Source organism: Thunnus maccoyii, chromosome 18 (assembly GCF_910596095.1).
Source record: "Thunnus maccoyii chromosome 18, fThuMac1.1, whole genome shotgun sequence".
Taxonomy (NCBI): Eukaryota; Metazoa; Chordata; class Actinopteri; order Scombriformes; family Scombridae; genus Thunnus; species Thunnus maccoyii.
In genome coordinates, this window is record NC_056550.1 from 28,086,662 (window position 1) to 28,106,698 (window position 20,037).

The 20,037-nt window shown below is 38.4% G+C and overlaps 2 protein-coding genes across 2 annotated transcripts in view; both read right to left on the bottom strand.

The window, feature by feature from the left end:
* Nucleotides 1–1,473: 1,473 nt before the first annotated feature.
* spns1 (spinster homolog 1 (Drosophila)) lies at nucleotides 1,474–14,337 on the bottom strand. Its single transcript, XM_042393313.1, has 13 exons — nucleotides 14,081–14,337; nucleotides 9,559–9,774; nucleotides 8,631–8,696; nucleotides 8,376–8,512; nucleotides 8,086–8,237; nucleotides 7,069–7,135; nucleotides 6,836–6,978; nucleotides 5,764–5,916; nucleotides 5,008–5,197; nucleotides 3,325–3,390; nucleotides 3,078–3,176; nucleotides 2,473–2,641; nucleotides 1,474–1,967 (listed from the first exon to the last, which is right to left on the bottom strand). The coding sequence occupies exons 2-13, from the start codon at nucleotides 9,764–9,766 to the stop codon at nucleotides 1,897–1,899; spliced, it is 1,521 nt and encodes a 506-aa protein (XP_042249247.1). The 5' UTR covers nucleotides 9,767–9,774; nucleotides 14,081–14,337; the 3' UTR covers nucleotides 1,474–1,896.
* A 2,608-nt stretch (nucleotides 14,338–16,945) lies between these two features.
* Nucleotides 16,946–20,037, bottom strand: part of LOC121884500 (nuclear factor of activated T cells 2 interacting protein) — a 9,599-nt gene continuing 6,507 nt past the window's right edge. The window contains exons 8-9 of the mRNA XM_042393349.1: nucleotides 17,561–17,679; nucleotides 16,946–17,417 (exon numbers count right to left, since the gene is read on the bottom strand). Of these exons, the coding sequence (XP_042249283.1) occupies nucleotides 17,256–17,417; nucleotides 17,561–17,679 (281 nt within the window). The 3' untranslated portion in view covers nucleotides 16,946–17,255. The remainder of the gene's footprint in view (nucleotides 17,418–17,560; nucleotides 17,680–20,037) is intronic.

The window sequence follows — 20,037 nt, forward strand, 5'->3', positions numbered from 1 at the left end:
GATTCTTTGGTTCAACAACAAATAATTTACACCTGAACAGGTTTTCTCACATTTTGAATTTTTCTTGCATTTTTCCCCCACTACTATATGACAATTTTCATCATATCTTCACTAAATTTGGTACATAACATTTTTACTTGCTGGCAGCGTGGCGCTACGGCATTATCAGTCTAACGGAGGGATTGCTGTGAAATTTTGTACAAACTATGGCTGCAACTAACAATTATTTTCATTATCAATGTTTATTTTCTTGATTAACCAATTAGTCGTTTGGAAAATAGTGAAAAATGCCCCTTACAATTTCCCAGAGTGAAAGGTGACGTCTTTAAATGTCTTTTGTCATGTATGACGAACATTAAATCATCACATTTGAAAGTTGAAAACAGCCAATTAACTTTCCGCTAATCGAATAATTGACTAACTGTTGCAGCTCAGACATTCTTGTTCCCCAGAAGACGAATCCTGCTGACTTTGGTGATTCTCTGACTTTTCCCTCTAGCGCCACCATGAGGTTGACATTTATAGTTCAGAGTGAAATATGCAAAACTATTAGATGGACTGTCAGTTCCTTAAGTGTCCAACTTCTTCAACCAATAAATATAATAATAAATAGAAATACTTTAAAGGGGACCTGTAGAACCTGCTATATGCTAAAAATACAGACACTGAAAGCCACTTTTTAAAAAACTCTTCAGTTAAATTGTGTCCAAGTTTTAATATTCAGCTTGACATCTTTTCTCTGTAAATCAGTAAAACCTCACTGACTGACTCAAACTATTAACTCGTAACTCTGGTAAAAAAAAAAAAAAAGGAAACCAAATCACCTATGTAAGAATATTAATAACATGTTTCCATGGCAACATTTACACACATACACACGAACATCTTGTCAAGTTAATTCTCGTTTAATAGTTCACAAAAAAGATCTGCTAAAATAATTTCAATTTAACAAACAAATCTGATTATTAACATTCATTTAAAAGCGTTTCTTTCTTTTTAAATAACCATTGTTGACACATATTTTCTGCAACTTCTGTGTGCTCTACGTGTCCCGGTCAACTTGGGGGAAGCTCTTTTTAACCACACCGAGCTCTCTGACCCGACACAAAGAAAACCAGAAACAGAGCTGCGAGGAAAGAGTTCAAACAAGATCCCTGCACTCCATCAAACACCGGAAGCATTATAAACTAAAAAAAGAGGGTTAAAAACAGACGTATTGCTTGTAAAAGATGAGCAGATGAATAAAAAGATACAGAGGTAATATGATTCTTCCCAGTTTCTGACAACTTGGATCATTATTTCCCATTTTCTGGTTCCAAACAAATACAGACCTGTAAGACGGTTAGTGTTACTATTAAAAGTAGTTCAAACATATAGAAATACATGATTATGAAAGCTTGTCCTGCATATAAAATCACTCGAGGTTTGGAAGCAGGATGCAGCCAGTTTTTGGTTATGTTGTTAAACTCAGGATATGGGTCATGTTATCTTTAATCAGTTTATAGGTGGTTGAATGTCAAACAATCGATAAAATCAAATTCGCAGAGCAGTTTCTGTTGCTCCTCTTCAGAGAATCTCTAGTGCTCATTTTCAACATCATATCTGCTCTGCAAACATTTCCAACAATGTTGAGCTCACGTCCACGTGTTCAACAGCAAAAAACAACGTCTGGAGATGAAAAACAAACCTCCTGAAGCGCCAACGTGCTCCTGAGCGGGGGAAGGTATAAAACGTAATGTCAAAAAGTTTAAAAATAAATGTATCCTCAAAATATTTCTGCATGGCAGACAGTCCCATCAGTGTCCGCAGTCCTAAAAAAAAAAATAAAAAATAAAAATAACCACAGGTGTATGAAGGATCCGACTGAACGTAAGGACCTCCATCAGGTTTCTGTGGTCAGATCAGAACACTGGACACTGGAACCCGAGTGGATCGGCCGCTTTTTGGTACGACGATCGGCTCGTCATCTGTCAACAGAGAAACATGAGAAGAAAGTTTATTTTCTCTAATAGTGGCCGGTATTCAATTAAAAGCCGGGTCTCCAATAATGGCTGGGGGTGTGGTCGACACGAACAAATAAAAACCGGCCCCAAATACAAAAACAAGGATGGATTGAGGCCGTATTCAGACCAAATCAGGTGTTGCTGCGCACCGCTGCAGGATTGTGCGGGGGGGTGTGGGTGTGTTTATTTGTGCTCTAGAAGGTAACCGTTGTCGGTCTGATTACTGCAGATCACAGTCACATTGACAACACTAGACAGTTATAGCCTCAAAACACTTTGAAAAATTAAAATACGACAAAAACTACACTAACCCTAACAAAAATCGAATGACTTAAATTTGACTAAAACTAAAATATACTATCATCAAAAGACTAAAACTAAATCACAATCCGGGGCCAAATGAGGTGATTCTGAGTGTATCCAGTGATTTGGCTCATTCCACACATATCAGCCGAACAGTTTGTCTCACCTGTGGTGTTGAAGTTCTCGGCACGATGGCGGTCTTTTTCGATGAAGAGGGCGGTGGCGAGGAAGAAACCGCCGCCCACCACCGCCACGAAGGAGCAGAGCAGCAGAGAGAGCTGCAGAGAGCGAAACTGCCAGAGGAAGGAGTCCGTCTTCCTCAGAGAGTCTGAAACCTGAAACACACACACAGGAGGAGATTCAACGATGGTGACGCCGTGACCTCTACCTGCCTTCGTCCTCAGAACCAGACGTCCTGGAAAGTTGTCTGTGAGCTCAAACATTTCACTCCAGTACTTAAAGGAATAGTTCAACATTTGGCGGAGAGTTGGATGAGAAAATAGATCCCTCTCTCATGTCCTCTCTCAAGAGTTAACTTCATGGTGGCATTTATTTTTTCATAAGACTACGTTGTTGATCATTGTTCTACTTTAACCTCCTCAGCTAATAACCGCCCTCAGTTACTATAGCAACACACGGGTAAGTAGAGAGGAGTGCTCACCACACAGGATGAAGACTGTTTCTAAAACTGTTGACCTATAAAAACATATAGGTCACACACCAAACTTGAGGAGTGTGTGTGTGTGTGTGTGTGTGTGTGAGGTAACATACCACTCCTATCAGGTACGGACTTCCTGCGTCTCCCAGTAGATGAGAGATGACGATCTGCAAAGCCTCGGCTGTGGAGCGGCGAGTGGGAACGACCACGTACTAAAAAAATGTTTGACAATTACAAGACTGTTACAAGCAGGAACACATTAAATAACATTAAATTATTATACATTGTTTATTATAAATTTATTCCAAAGCATGTGATACTGTTGTGATGGACATTAAGAGTAAGAGACAGTTTTCTCACCAGTAATATATCAGCCACGATGGCCCAGTTCATGGACAAGAAGGTCTCTCCGAGGAAAATGAAAACCTGAAGACACAAACAGAAAACACAGTGAACATCTACAGAGAGAGGAGTCAGTGGAGACTGAATCAGATGATAATATGTCAGAGCTGTGTGTCTGTCAGGTTTGTTGTGGAGAAATCGATTATTACAGCTTTAATGTTGGAGGCGGGTTGTGAAATCACACTCGGATTTACACCTGAACCTTATGTAGTGTTTTTGTCTTGTGATGTCTTGTCTATGAGCTATGAACAGTTCAAGCAAAAAGTGATTTTCATTTGTCAGATTGTTTTATTTTTAAGGTCAAAATCTCCAGTACTCAATGAAAAAAAAAAAAAGTCTAAAAACATTCTTGAGAAATTGCAAAAAGACTTCCTCTTTCCTTGCGTATTAATCATCTTGTCAACTATCTTGCGATCCCTCCGGTTTGTTTTTGTGTACTGTGGTGAAAATGTTATTTTAAGACACTGATGAGAGACTATATATTTGTTATTTCTGGGGATTTGTAGCATGAAAAACGTCAAATTTTAAGATTGTCAGGACGCTCCTTTGATCAGACTTTTTCTGCCCCGATACCTTCGATACACAGTACCGATCAGACACCAGCGCTGTTGACAAGAAGAAAAATATAGAAAGTCACCAGTTTATCCTTTAATAAGATGTAATGTCCAAGCAGGTAGCTCTAGGTCTGAACAGTGAAGCCAATGCAAAAGTGCCTTAAACCTGCATTCTCTCTAATGACCAGCAGGGGGCGACTCCACTGGCTGCAAAAAGAAGTCCGATTGTATAGAAGTCTATGAGAAAATGACCCTACTTCTCTCTCAATTTATTACCTCAGTAAACACTTTCCTGATGAGTTTATGGTCTCAATCACTAGTTTCAAGTCTTCTTCGGTACAGCATGATGTTCGTTTTGTAAATGATGGTCCATTTAAAGTGAAATAGACGATAAAGCAGCGTATGCTTTAGGGCGTGGCTATGTTGTGATTGACAAGTCGCTACCACGGCGACAACGTTGATTACGTAACATAAACATGGCATAACCCCAAATTCACAGAGTATAGGCGTAGCTGCTGCTATTTCACAGTTTGTTTTCAGTTCATGACAGTTAATTGTAACATTTTGGTCGCATAAGAAGACCCTCTGAGGAGTCGGCTGTTCCGTTTATCTGGTGAGTACATTCTGTCTTAATGGTTTTAAGTCTGTTTTTTTGCTAGCGAAAATTAGTATTAGCATTATCACAGTTGACCACAGACTGTAAATGCACTATGCTAACCAAGCTAGCAGCTAGCGCTAGATTCAGCTCCACGCTCTCATTTTCCAGTTTAGAAAATCATCTAAACTTTTTAGTTTTAGAAAAACTATAGCGAGTCTGTGTTTGGCAACATTTCAAACCGCATTTATTGTAAAACTCTTGGAGGAATTTATGCAAAAATTGGAACTAAAACCGATTAAACGATATCCTCAGCAAAAGCTGCTGTTTGTTGGAAGCTTATGTCAAACACGTCTAAAAGCCACGATGGTGCCCCTTTAAGGATATATTGCTCATTATGAACAATGGATGGATGAATGTTTGATAAAAACAGATTTTTACTGGTCTAAACTGGAGTTGAACCAGAGAGAGGACGACAGGAGGAGAACTCACGTATGTGGCGATGGTGCTGGCCTGGGCGAAGACGATGGCCATGTAGAGGAACGGCGCTGACAGGAGCAGGCCGGCGGCGCAGACCAGCGGGTCGGCCCTGGGCGTCCTTTTCCTCAGCTGCCGACTGACCTGCACGCCGCTGGCCACGCCCAGCACGCCTGTGACGCAGGTGATGATGCCGAAAATCAGACTGTCAGAAGAAAACACAACCGCAGTCAACAGGAGAGACATGTTGTTGCCCTCCGGAGCCACATTCAACACATCCGGTCACATTAGAGCTGCAACTAAGAATGATTTTCTTTATCGATTCATCTGCAGATTACTTTTGCAATCAATTTGTCTATAAAATGTCAGAGAATAGTGATTATAATTTCTTAGAATCCACAGTGACACCTTCAAATTACATATTTTTTCCTGATCAACAATCAAAAATCCAGATATTCACAGTTTACTTTCATTTAGGACACAGAAAAGCTTCAAATTCTCAGATTTGAGAAGCTGAAACCAGCAAAATATTTGGCATTTTTCCTTTAAAAACAAATAAAACGATTTTTTTTGATTATCAAAATAGTTACAAATAAACTTCCTGTCGATCGACTAATCTTTGCGGCTCTAGATCATCTCAAATAACCACAAGTGTCAGTTGCCTTTTTTTAGGTTTAGTGTGCTGTCTTTCAGCCAACAGTTTAGCCACCAGTGAAGACAAACTGTGAAACTTTCACTGGCCGAGCAGTAAAAAAAGTCACATATCGTTACCTGTCGTCGGAGGCGCAGTGTCCGTCCACACAGGGAGCTTTCTCACCGGTGAACACGGCCGCTCTGAACAGGAACGTCGGAGCCCAAAGAGCCAGAGAGCCGGTGACAAACGCCACCGCCGTGAAGCCGAAGGTGGACAACACGAAGCTGTGACTGCAGAGAGACAGAAAGACAGTTTTAAATAAGTCACAGCAGGTAAATAATCTAAAGAGAAGGTGGGCGTCATGTCTTCTGATATTATAGCAGGACTCAAAACGCTGAATGAGAGACAGTGTTGCGTTTCAGAAGCTAATGGAACAAAGGCACAGGAAGTGATGTCATGACTTTGGCTCTCTATTTATAAAAACGGTAAGAAAAAGCTGCAACCACGAGCACATGACAAGTTACCTTGTGGCTGCAGGGGTTTCCTACATGATAAACATCTTAAAACTAGTTTCACTATCGCAGTGAAAATGTTTTCTTGGGGTCTCTGAGGCCCAGTTTGTGATCCAGGTTTTAAAGGATCGAGTCACAATTTTTCAAATGTGTCTTAAACCAGCAGTCAAGTGTCTGTAATCATTCCTCCTGTTCATACTGGATATTAAAAGATCCTTCAAATGTGTTTTCAATGGAAGTGATGGAGGATAAAATCCACAGTTTTGTCATTTAAAAGTCTGTGTGAAGCTTCTATTCAGCTTCATCAGTCTGAGTTAGTCATATCAAGTGGATATCTGACACATTTACATTTGTGTCTTTTTAGCATCAAATTCCCTCTTTGTGTTTCCTCGGACAGTGTTTCCCTGTTGAGCTGCAGGTGGAAGTATAGTAACAAAAAGAGGAACTTTGGCACTAAAAAGACTGTAACGTTGAAAGATATCTACTTGATTTGACTCATTTGGACGCTGAAGCTTCATATTAGCTTCAGATAAACTTTTAAATACATTTCTGTCCTCTATCACTTCCATTGTAAGGTCATTATGAAGGGATCTTCTAATGGTCAGTATGAACAGGAGGAATGATTGATGATTAAGACACTTGAGAAATAGTGAACTCGTCCTTTAGTGTTGCTGAATGTTCCTGATAGTGAACCTACTTCTTGCTGAGGGCCTGCAGGTCAGTCAGCCAGCTGGTCCGGTGCAGGTGATGTTCGGGTCGAGCTTCAATGGCGCCTCTTTTAGGCTCCTGGACCACAAACAGCAGCAGCAGCACTGCGATCAGCCCCAAACCTGGAGTCACCTGGAGGAGGAAGAACAGTGCAAACTGTGAACATCATCATCATCCTACAACATCCAGAAGTGGTTATATATCATTAAAATAAAAACGTACCCGCAGAGCCCAGTGCCAGTCCCGTGCAACGGAGCTGACCTGTGACCCCACGATGTATCCAAGACCACTGAGGACAAGAAAAAAGACATCAAGAAGATGAGATGGAGGAGTCCACATTCACACTTTTATTAGATTATTTTATGTCATTTCTACTCCTTGTAGTGAGGAGATAGTGCTCTTAACATGGAGTAAATATAAAAATGGAAACACCTTTATTAACCACATGGGAGTTTAATCAACTAAAATTCTCTGATAAGAAAACTAAAATAATAAAAATATAAACAAGGAAAACACATAAATATACCAGCATATATTCATATATGCACACAGATACCAAACCACATGTACATACTTTAACATACATGCATCTACAGATTCAGACTGAAATACAGCAAACGTACCTGAAAAGCTGCAAAAATACAGTTTATTCTATTTTCTGTAAATCTGACAGTAATTCTCATTTCATATATCTTAGATGTAACTCATAAAGAGTCCTAATCAGTCACCTGATATGAGCTGTATAGTAAATCATCATCTTTTGAAAAATCACAAATATATTTATGGATTTTCTGAACCAGCCATTAAAAAATAATTAAAAAAAACATGAATTAATGTGCCGTCAATCTTAAAATATAACAGACAGACACATAAATACATAGAATAACAAAAGTAAAATGTAAAGTATTTTTTATTATTGATGATGATGATAATAATAATAATAATAATAATAATAATAAATAGGTAGGTAAAGTTATGATATTATACATTGATGCAGACAAAAGAATGAGGAAGTTTCTTTATGTTATTACAGGTAACAGGAAAACATTTAAGACCTTTTTAAACTTCAATCTGAGACTTTAGTAACATTTAAAGCCTTTTTTTGTCGAGGAAACTGAATTCAACACTTTTAAAAAAGACCTGCAGATACTCTGATATACTGCTCACTGAAAGTGACGGACTGAAGGAAGTTTAACATTCAGAATCAGTATTATTAAAAAAGAAAAGTTCCTCTCTTACCTGCCGACCGGAATGGCAAAATAAAAGATGGAGAGCATGTTTGTCCTCTTCCCTTTGACGTACAGGTCAGCGATGATGGTGGGAGCGATGGTGGAGTAACTGGCCTCCCCGACTCCGACCAGACCTCGAGTCAACAGCAGAGCCCAGAAATGCTGCGAGAAGTCAAAAAAGGAGGATTTATACACTTAAACCTCTCTCCACACACCGAGGTTCAAGAAAATGAGTCTAATAATGTCTTCATGTCGCTGTGGTTCAGGTGTAAAAATCATCATCATCAACACATCACTCACTTCTTTGGGGGTGTAGGAGCTGGCGAGCGTCACTATAGACCAGAATGCAATGCCAAAACTCATGATGAACTTCCTGTTGTACCTGTCGCCAAGGTAACCGAAGAACGGAGCCAAGAACATGTAGCTGCAGATGAAAACTGGAAGGAGACGAACATGAAAACATTCTCAGGACTTCACAAAGACTTGTTTTTAAACCAGATGAACTGAAAAGCATTAAGTTATTACAAGAGATAATGTTTAGTTTGGTTTTATTACCTGTTTGCAGCAAGCCGGATCTCTCGTCATCAATTCCAAAGTAATGCTCTATATCAGGGAGAACACCTGCAGGAGTCAACACAGACGTGTTCAGTAGTTACAGGATCAAAGATACAGCAGAAAATCCTGTCTTGGATCATCTTCATCTGACTGAAGTGATTTTTGACTCAATGAGATGAAAGTTGACAATCATGAAGAAAAAAAAAACTGTGGTGAAATCTTTGGTTGTCAATCAAAAACAGTGTGAGACTGATGCAACGACACACAAACCAATCAATCAGAATACGACATGATGATGATAACACAGAGTCCACTGGCCGGCGTGACGATCTGACAAACTTATAACAGTTGTCTCACACGGTGCGACGTGCAGTAAACTTCCACCATCGATGTCGTCAGTCTAAAGGTGCCTTTGGTCATTTGATTTATTTTATGCTTCTGTCTGTGTTTTTCGGAGCCCTGGAGGAGCCGCGGAGAAACAACAATAACTCATTCATGCCTTTCTCGGATCGCTTGGATTTAATCAGGTTTCATTCTGATCTTGGACTGAGATATGTGGATCCGTACAGACTGTGACTCTCCTGCGGAGGTCATCCGGTTTATAAAATCTCAGCTTTTAGCCGCTCTTCATTCAACATGCATCCAGTCTCCTTAATACGCTCATGTTCAGCAAACATCTGCACGTCAAGAAGTGACTGATGTTAATGTGTTCAGTTCCCTCTACAAGAGAACAGGCAAAATAAATTAACCCAGAGCACAAATTATTAATTTGTTCTCTGTGGCTCCTCCTGTACTTTCTAGGAAATGATTAGAAAACTACTGATCATAACATGCATCATTCTTAAATCTCCTGATATTCCCTGACTGCACGTCTTCAAAGCTTCCTGATATTCCAGGAAGTGGGCGAGCGGCGATCGGCGTTCCATACCTGCCACAGTGAACCTGTCCATGTAGTTGAGCAGGTTGATGTAGCAGAGGATGAGGACGGTCAGCAGCGCTCGGACTCTCGACACCCCGCTGGGCGACTCCTGCTGCGTCCTCTGACCCGCCGACCCGCCCTGTTCATCCGCACCCTCCGCCTCGCTGTCGTCAGAGAAGAACGGCGCCGAGTCCGACATGGGCTCTCCCAGAGACATGGCTGCCGCTGAGCAGAGGAAACATCCTTATTATTCATTCACATGCAAACTGTCTTTTTAAAAAGGTGAATAACAGTAAGTTAGCAAAAATGATCTTAAATCATAATTAATTAATGAGTCATTTGGTTTACTGACAATATTATTCTTTCATTATTATTTTCCATTTCATCAAACTGTAGATACTATAAACAATGCAGTCAACATATTTTATTATTGCCCACCCCAAGACACAAACAAACAAACAATCAATCAAAAAACAGCACTTCAACTACATACCAGACAAAATTAACAATATTTCCTTTAACAAAACATTTACTCTTTTTGCATTTTCCAAATATATATTGACAATATTCTAATATATCTATAAAACATTAAACTGCTCTTTATAAAAACTGAAGCTGACAATAATTTATTATTTAATAATCTGATGATTATTTTTTCAATGAATCAACCAATCATTTGGTCAATAAAACATCAGAAGTTCTCAGAGTGACGTCTTCAGAGTTTGTTTTGTTCGATCAACCGTCCAAAGAAAAGCAGCAAATCGTCACCTCTGAGAGGCTGAAACCAGAGAATATTTAACATTTTTAAACTAATAACTGCAGCTCTAATCAACACACGAGATAAAACGAGAAGAACACGTTTGAACACGTGGGGAAGTTGAAGTATCGTTTGTCTGCAGCAGCTGAACCAGAAGATCCTGTTTCATCTGAAATATCTTTAAAAAGTGAGTCGAGAAACAGAAGCAGATGAACGTGCTGCTCGTGTGTGGAGACGTTTCTCTCTGGTGCTCTTCAGTTTACACTTACTGAAAGGATTTAACATTTAAAAAGCCTTTAATATTTCATGGCTACTCAGGCAGTTAAAACAAGCCATTAAGACCTTCATCAGGCTGCTTCTTATATATGTTGGCGAGTAATCACATGACAGCTGAAGTCACATGACCGACAGTTCAGCAGAGACATTTACATCATAATAAACTATTCAAAAACATCTTTCACTTTACTTTTACTGCCTGTAACTTTTGCACAGAGCTGTTTGTGTGTTTGTAGCTTCAGACTGTGACGAGGTGAAGCTCCAGAAGAGGAAGAGAAAGTGGGAAGTCATCCTCGTCCCAGTCACGTGATCACTTCGCTCACAGGAGGAAGAACAGCGCCTGAACGGAGAGGATTCTGCTGACGCGGTGAACGCGTTAGTGCATCACGTCTCACTTTCAGAAGAGATCAGTTTCCTCTGCAGCATCATCACACTGAAACTTCTCCTGCTCTGATGAGAAAATGTTTCTGCTCATGAATCTGGAGAAGTTTCCTGGAAAGAAGCTGATTTTCTGACTTTATCAGCTGTTAATCATTTATTAACACGACGTACTGATGAGATTATTAAAGGTCACATTTCTGAAGGACAAGAGCAGTTTGCTCTGTAGAGTTTCCTCTTTTCAACACTATAAACTGAATATCTGTGACATATTTAAGAATAAGAATAAAACATAGTGTGTCGCAACAGCAACGTCCAGAACACAGAACAACAGTATTAAATCAGAAAACGTTGTTATTATCCATTGTGCAATAATTCTATACATAGTTTATAATGAAACATGAGTAGAATTATTATTATTATTATTATTATTATATGCTGTGCAATGTGCAATAGAAACATTGTTATTATTATACATTATGCAGAACAATAATAGTATTCATTATAATTACATATTGCAAAAGCTGCTTTATAAACCAAATGATAAATAAACTCAGCGCAGCCAGACGACAATAAGGACAAAAACGATGTTGTGATAATTATTACAGCAATAAATTGATATTTATTTATTATTATATTAACAAAAGTATTGAAAATCACATTAGATTATTCAGACAGATTTATGAACCTATAATTGTCAAACATATATATTCTTAAGTATTGAAAACCTCCCTGTGTGACAGAATAACTGATCATATGAAATGATTGATCAGTCCAACATGCAGTCGGCCAATCAACAAAGAGAAAAAGACAAAACAATGAATCCAAACAGAAGCCACTCAGTCGTCTTGAACTTTGCTCCGTTTGCAGACAAACTCATTGATCAGGCAGTTATCAGCCGATGATCAGATGACGGACGGATGCTGCTGCTGCTCAGCTGTTCCGAACTCACATCTGAACCGCTCAAAGTCTCACACGCTGTTTACACACCAGCCAATAGTGAGCCGGCGCCGTTAAAAATAACCTGTCTGGAGATTAACTCTCACTTTTATTCCTCCTGTTCTGTAACTTTGTGTCTGTTTATAGATTTATTTTATAAAAGAAATCAATCTAACAAGGAGAGAATCAGTTTTATTTATCCTGCTTTACAACAGTCAAACATGACTTTATACTGGTTTGGTTAATTAATACTGGTTTGGTTGATGGTTTTACACATTTAAGGAATCTTCTTATAAATTCGGCAGAAAACTTTGACAACTTGGAAACTAACTAAAAATCCTCCATCACATCTGTTGTATTCATACTCATAATATTTGAGTGTGTGTAATTTAACCTTTAACTGGTATCTTTTGTCTCTTTGTTTTTGTATTTTGATTTGATTTGTTGCTTCTGTGGCATTTTAATGAAGTATTTATTTATCTGTCAGATGATCTACAGGACAGATTCATGTGATCACCCTGATGGATTAACAGGATCCTGTACGTCACACTCAAGGATCACTTTTAATCCTAATTTGTCACTGCGTCATAACTAAACATATCAAATCTAAAACTGCAGCATTAAATGTAGTTTTTTTTTAACAGACTTTGGTTTAATGAGCCTCTATAACAACATCTAAGTAAACAGATTATTTAATGTCCAGTTTAAAGTGTGTTCAACTGGTTTCTGTTACTGGTGTTTAGCATCTATAGTGACTCCGTTAACTGGTGACTTTCAGCTGATTGTGTTGTGGTTGTCTGTAGTAATTGTGTCCATGTTATTAATTTTACTTTTATTACAAGTTTTATAATATTTGTCAGATTATTTGAGTGTGTTTTTATTCAGGTTACTACAAACCTGCTGCAGCAGAGCTGAGTGACAAAATCAAATAAAGATATTTTTTGACCAAATACCTCGATATCAATATTCCAACAACGTTGTCGGGACGACTATCAGTGTTTTAACAAAATATTTACACAATGAGATTTTTGATAAATAATTATCAGTAATGTGAATAAAATGACAAAGTGGTTAAAGGCAAATAATAGAAGAGCAGGAACAGTCTGGTGAGTTCAAACACTTTACATCACTTTACTGTAATGCAGCTTTCAAACCAGGAAATGACACTTATACCACATGATGATATTAAGATACCCAAAATCTAAGATGATATCTAGTCTCATATCAATATATCGATATAATATTGATATATCACCCAGCTCTGAATCACATGTTGTTATAACTGTTCACAGATTACACGACCGATGTCAAAACCTTTAGGATACTATCTGCTAGTCAGTTAGTTTATTTAATTATATTAATAAAATAATAATAAATTATTAATCACAATTTTAAAAAAGTGTATTAAATGACACAATGTGTCAAACTGTGTTACTGTATCATCTACGTCTATCGGCGTTGTTTAACTGCAGGATGAGTTAACATGGTCACCAGTTAAACCGTAACACTGGTCAGTTGTTCGGTTGTTTATCTACAGGATGAGTTAACATGGTCACCAGTTAAACCGTAACACTGGTCAGTTGTTCGGTTGTTTATCTACAGGATGAGTTAACATGGTCACCAGTTAAACCGTAACACTGGTCAGTTGTTCGGTTGTTTACCTACAGGATGAGTTAACATGGTCACCAGTTAAACCGTAACACTGGTCAGCTGTTCGGTTGTTTATCTACAGGATGAGTTAACATGGTCACCAGTTAAACCGTAACACTGGTCAGCTGTTCGGTTGTTTATCTACAGGATGAGTTAACATGGTCACCAGTTAAACCGTAACACTTGTCAGTTGTTCGGTTGTTTATCTACAGGATGAGTTAACATGGTCACCAGTTAAACCGTAACACCGGTCAGTTGTTCGGTTGTTTACACGCAGGATGAGTTAACATAGTCACCAGTTAAACCGTAACACCGGTCAGCTGTTCGGTTGTTTACCTACAGGATGAGTTAACATGGTCACCAGTTAAACCGTAACACTGGTCAGTTGTTCGGTTGTTTATCTACAGGATGAGTTAACGTGGTCACCAGTTAAACCGTAACACTGGTCAGTTGTTCGGTTGTTTATCTACAGGATGAGTTAACGTGGTCACCAGTTAAACCGTAACACTGGTCAGCTGTTCGGTTGTTTACCTGCGGGATGAGTCCGGCTGACGCTTCTTTCTTCTCTCTGCTGGGGCCGCAAATCTCTTCCTCTTGTCACGCAGAGTTATCACCGCTATTTAAAACACATGCTGATACCGTTTCCTCAAATGTGTTTGTTTTTAGCAGAGAAAACCGTTCGCCGGGATAATATTAAATAAAACTAAGTGTTTAAAACAAAGCGAAGCTCTTCAGACATGACATTTGTTTGCTGCCGCCATGATGGATCTGACCAAACTTCCGCTTAGCAGCTCACATGACTCTATTATCTGGAAGTCACATGACAAAATAACATTATTAAACTAATCAGCGGATGTTTACGATCTGTAACACTGTTTAGCAGTCGTGGAAAGTTCCGTTTTGAGGTATTTGTACTTTACTTGAGTATTTCCATGTGATGCTACTTTCTACATTTCAGAGGGAAATATTGTACTTTCTACTCCACTACATTTATTTACTTTTCAGATGAAGATTTGACACAATGGATAATATAACAAGCTTTTAAAATACAACACATTGTTAAAGATGAAACCAGTGGTTTCCAACCTTTTTGGCTTTTGACGTCTTACAAAAAGCAGTGTGTAGTCGGGGTCACATTTCACATGTCTATGAGTTGTTAACAGCTCCACCAAATAGTGATTTTTCCCTCTAAACTTCTCACATGCTTTCATTTCAATAAATGTTCAAATGATCCAATATTTCAGCAAAAATCAAAGATTAGAGAAAAAGTCCAAAAACTGAAAACAGATTTGTGTATCAGAACTTTGTTTTTTCTTCTTTCCTCTCCCATTAATCATCTCACCACCCCTCAGATTTATCTGCTGACCCTTTGGAGGGACCCGACCCCTAGGTTGGGAACCACTGGACTAAACTAGCTAACTGTATATAAAGTAGTGTAAACTAGCTCCACCTCCAGCAGCTACAACAGTAACATGCTGCTCTAACACTGATGCTTCACTATTAATAATCTAATGATGTCATATATAATAATATATCAGTCAGAGGGACCAAACCACTACTTTTACTGCAATACTTTAACTACATCAAGCTCATAATACTTATGTACTTTTACTGCAATACTTTAACTACATCAAGCTCATAATACTTATGTACTTTTACTGCAATACTTTAACTACATCAAGCTCATAATACTTATGTACTTTTACTGTAGTAGTATCTTTCATGCAGGACTTATAATGGAGTATTCTTACATTGTTGTATTGGTACTTTTACTGCAGTCCTTTCATTATATACCGGAGCTACAGAGTTGCTGTTCTGCTTTATTTGAACTTTCTTTAACCTTCTGATTCGTTTTGTGTTCATCAAGCTTTCTGTCTAATTTTCTCTTCTTGCTGTTTTACATTAATGACCAAATGAGTGTTGGAGCCTTTTTTTTTTGCAGTGGGCTTAATACATAATAATAATAATAGTTATATGGAGATAGATTTTTAAAATAATGATTAAAAATGATGTTATTATTGATCTGACTTTAAGTAGCAACCTCTGCTTTATGGTACAATAATAATAAATCCTGAGTCACTATATTATTAAACTAATATATACAGTATATCACAGGAATACTGCTGCAAAAAATAGTTTATATAGAAGCTTTAATAAAATATTGACTCTGCTGTAGTTGGGAAATTAATATTTCATTTCATTCATCGGTCCACATGCTGAACTGTCTGTTTTACTTCCAGAAAATAATGACGTCACAGCAACAGCAATGATTATTGATTGATTAGTAGTGAAAAGATTTCAGGTTCAGCATTTAGATACATTTCAGAGGGAATTATTAAAACTCCACTACATTTATTTTACAGTTATTGTTACTAAAAACATTTCAGATTTAAATTTAAATCTTAAATTTTAACCCAAAACACACGATGCATCGTTATCGATTAAAAGTTGGAAAATAGTTACAATTAGTCCTGAATCAGAGACTTCTATGATGTTTGTTGTAAATATATAAAGATGATTGTTTCACTATGGAGGTTAAAACATGTCAATGAGTAAACAAAAGCTTATTGTAAAATTAAAAATGTTTATATTTTTCAACAAATCAAACGTAAACTAGACGTAGAGAAAAGCCGCTGATCAGATGACCTTTCACCTTTACAGATTTGTCATAAAGGAGAAGTCGAGACAGAATCTCACTTCCTGTCATCTTGTGACAGATATTTGAGGATTTGAGAGAAGTTTTCTGTGAGAAAATAAATCATATATATCCTGAATGTTCAGAAACCGTCCCGTCTACGTGGGGAGAGAAAAGTCAACGTGCAGTAAATATATGAAGTCTCGTCATAATCTGAGAGAAATAAACTCTGTAGTAAATGTTTGTGTGTGATTACATCTGTAAAAATGCCTTTTATTATGTTGTATTTAATATTATTGTTTATATCTACATATTATTGTATAATTATTAATCATCTGTCAATGTTTATAGTTTTCTGTACTGCTTTGGCTTTATTGTAGATTTCCAATAAAGTTTATTTGAATTTGAAACGACGTGACATGAAAGACGTCTTCAGATCGATCATCAGAGAAACGGAACAATGTTCCTACTTTACTGTAAACTTACAGCTGATAATCTGCCTTCATATAGAAACTGAGTGTCTGCAGGAAACACTAGAAAACATGTTTATTTTGATGTTTTACTGTCAGCTTTTGTTTATTGACATGAAAGAAACAAACAACTGAAGTGGTGAAAAAAGAGTTTGGGATGAAAATCTAATATCAGTGTTATGAAGTCATATATAATAATAATAACTGTAAAAGGAAAATGAGGATTCTTTAGCACATTATTCTGATTTACTTTGTCAGGTTTTGAATGCAGGACTTCTGCTTGTAACGGAGTATTTGAATATGTAACTTCTTTTATTATCGTCAACAACAATAAAAACGAACACGTACAAAAAGAAAAGAACAGAATCTATTATACAGTCACGAGAACAAACAGGATTACAACTGTACAACGGGTTGGTTTTTTTTAAAAATTTCATTTCTAATAGTGTTTAAAAATATAGTTTCTACTCTGAACTGTTGTTTTACTTTTTATTAATTGTAATAAATAAAGTGACTTTTACAAATAAAGTAACTGAACGATCAAACTTTTGTCTCTTTTCTTTAACAAACTGACTAGAAGGAGTGAAATGAATCCGACGGGTCACATCCAGACTTCGATGATGTCGCCGTCCTCCATGTCCAGCTGAGCCGGCGTCTGGCCGTGCGTCACTTTGGCGCCGTCGAACTGAAAGCTGACGTTTCTCGTGGCGCCGGCGGACATCTTGGACAGATACTGGGAGAAGATGGAGCCCAGTGCTGCGTCCTAAAAAAAAAACCACACAGATGACATGATTGATTTGTTTCCTGTGTCTGAATCAAACGTCGAGCTGACGGTAGAAAGAAGAAGAAGAAGAAGAAGAAGAAGAAGAAGAAGAAGAAGAAGAAGAAGAAGAAGAAGCTACGGACTCTGTGCAGAGAGAACTCCTGCGTGGAGTCTCTGTCTTTCCCCTGCAGACGCACAGTGATGATGCTGCCGCTGCTGTCGACGGCGCTGCTTTTATCCTCCGCTGCCATGGTGACGCACTCTGCACGACAAGAGGCAAAAATATACTTTTAAAATAGTTTTGATTATAGATTTTATTTAAAAAAATGATTCACTGACTTCTAGTTGCACTGCAGTCGGTCCAGAATCACAAATCTCAACTAATATTAGATGGAACTTTGTACAAATATTCATGTTTCTCAATAGATGATAAATATATAGATAGATAAACATATAGATAGATAAATATATAGATAGATAGATAAATATATATATAGATAGAGAACAATGAGGTCACAGAAACAAATACAATTAAAGACCAAATCATAAACAATAACTGACTCAAATATAAAAACAAACAGAACAAATAATGGAATACAGACGAGAGATATAACGACAGTAATATATAATGTTTGATGACAGATTTGAGATTTAGTGAAAATACAGATTTTATTGTAGGAAATAGGGATGCATGATATTATCGGCACGTCATCGGTATCGGCCGATATAAGCTCTAAAATGAAATATCAGCATCGGCTGAAATGAACGTTTTCTGCCGATTATGAGAGGCTGATTTGTCGCCTTCTCCTCCGCCGCCTGACGGACTGTTTCACCCTGACGGTCCCGGTGTTTCCTCCGCAGGCTGCACTTCACTCATCTGCCCGTCAGACCCGCTGCTTCTTCTAGCTGGAGGCTAGCTGGCTGTGCTTCCCTCCTGTCATGCTGCGGCTAACGCTTCGCTAGCCTCTCAGCTAACGTTAGCCTCGGCTCTCTGTGTGGATCCAACCGGAGCACCGAGCCCTGGTTTGTTATTCAGGTTAAAGTGGGAAGAAGCAGCTGATCTGACGGGCGGCTGAGTGAAGTGCAGCCTGCGGAGGAAACACCGGGACCGTCAGGGTGAAACAGTCCGTGGAGGAGCTGCTATGTTCGGCTGCACAGATAGGAAACACCTTGGCTGACAGGATGTACCACTCTGTTTGGAAAAAAGATCTTTTTTTTGGTTTATAACGGCGGTTGGCAACCAGCGCATGAGGTGCATTACCGCCACCTTCTGCTGTGTGGACCAGAGATTAAATCCTTCACATTAATCCTGTCTGTCTAATAAACTCAGTGAAAACTCTACTGCTGCTCCCACTTGGCAGGTTCATTAAAGTTTTAATGCTGAGCTCCTGAACTCCAGTCTTCCTCAGTTTTTCCTTCATATATTGTCTTTCTTGATCATACTTAGTACAAACTATGCTTGCATGCATAATAGTCTCCTCAGCCAGCTGGTAAAAAATATGAGCATATATTGGCAATCGGCCACAATGAGTTGGAAATATCAGATATCAGCAAAAAATCCAATATGGTGCATCCCTAGTAGGAAAAAAGTAAAACGACTTTCACAAACCGTCCTGCAGCTAAACGCTGATGACAGAGGTATTAATCAGAGGTCATTTACTTCATTCAGTAACTCAGCGTTGCAGAAACATTGGTGTCATTTTTGATCAAAACCTCATCCTAGATAAACACGTTAATCAATAACCAGTCGATCGGACGCCTGTAGTTCTCTGTAATTCTCGCAGCTCGTCCAGAACTCTGCTGCCAGGATTTTAACTCAGTCTGGGAAACATGATCATGTTCCTTCCCTTCATCGGCTACCTGTTGTTTTAAGAATTGATTTTAAGATATTATTGATCAATTACAAAGCCCAGAGAGGCTTTGATCCAAGTCATCTATCAGATCTCTTATTGGCCGACGTCTCTTCCCGCTCTCGGAGATCACTGGAGGCGTCGCTTCTTGTTCCAAAGTCCAGACTGGTACATAAAGGTTCATTGTTATACAGGTTGATTGTGACACAACAGTTCAGAGTAGAAATTACCACCTGCCTGAGATCAGAGCTGCGACTCTGTCTCATCTTTTAAATCGCTGTTAAAAACCCACTTTTCAAAATTGCTTTTTGGTGATTTCATTATATATCTCTCACCCTCCTCCCTCCCATGGGGGGGTGTGTTTCTACCAGAGTTCTGGGAGTTTGAGGGTTCTGTGCAGTATCTCAGCTGTTTCTAGGACTGCGCTCTTCTGGACAGAGACCTCAGATGTTGTACCTGGAATCTGCTGGAGCCACTCTCCCAGTTTGTGGGTCACAGCCCCCAGTGCTCCCATTACCACTGGCACCATTGTTGCCTTTACTCCCCACATCTTTTCTAGCTCCTCTTGGTATTTTTCGATCTTCTCGTGTTCCTTCTTCTTGATGTTGATGCTCATGAAAAATTTGCCAAATCTTCTCTGCCAATGCCAAACAGCTTATTCTAACATTGACTCTTGTTTGGTGTTTGGTGGATTGGATGATTGAACTTTGAAGAAACAAGACATATTGGCAGTTTAACAATTGATTCATTTAACAAACAGGAGCCTCAGT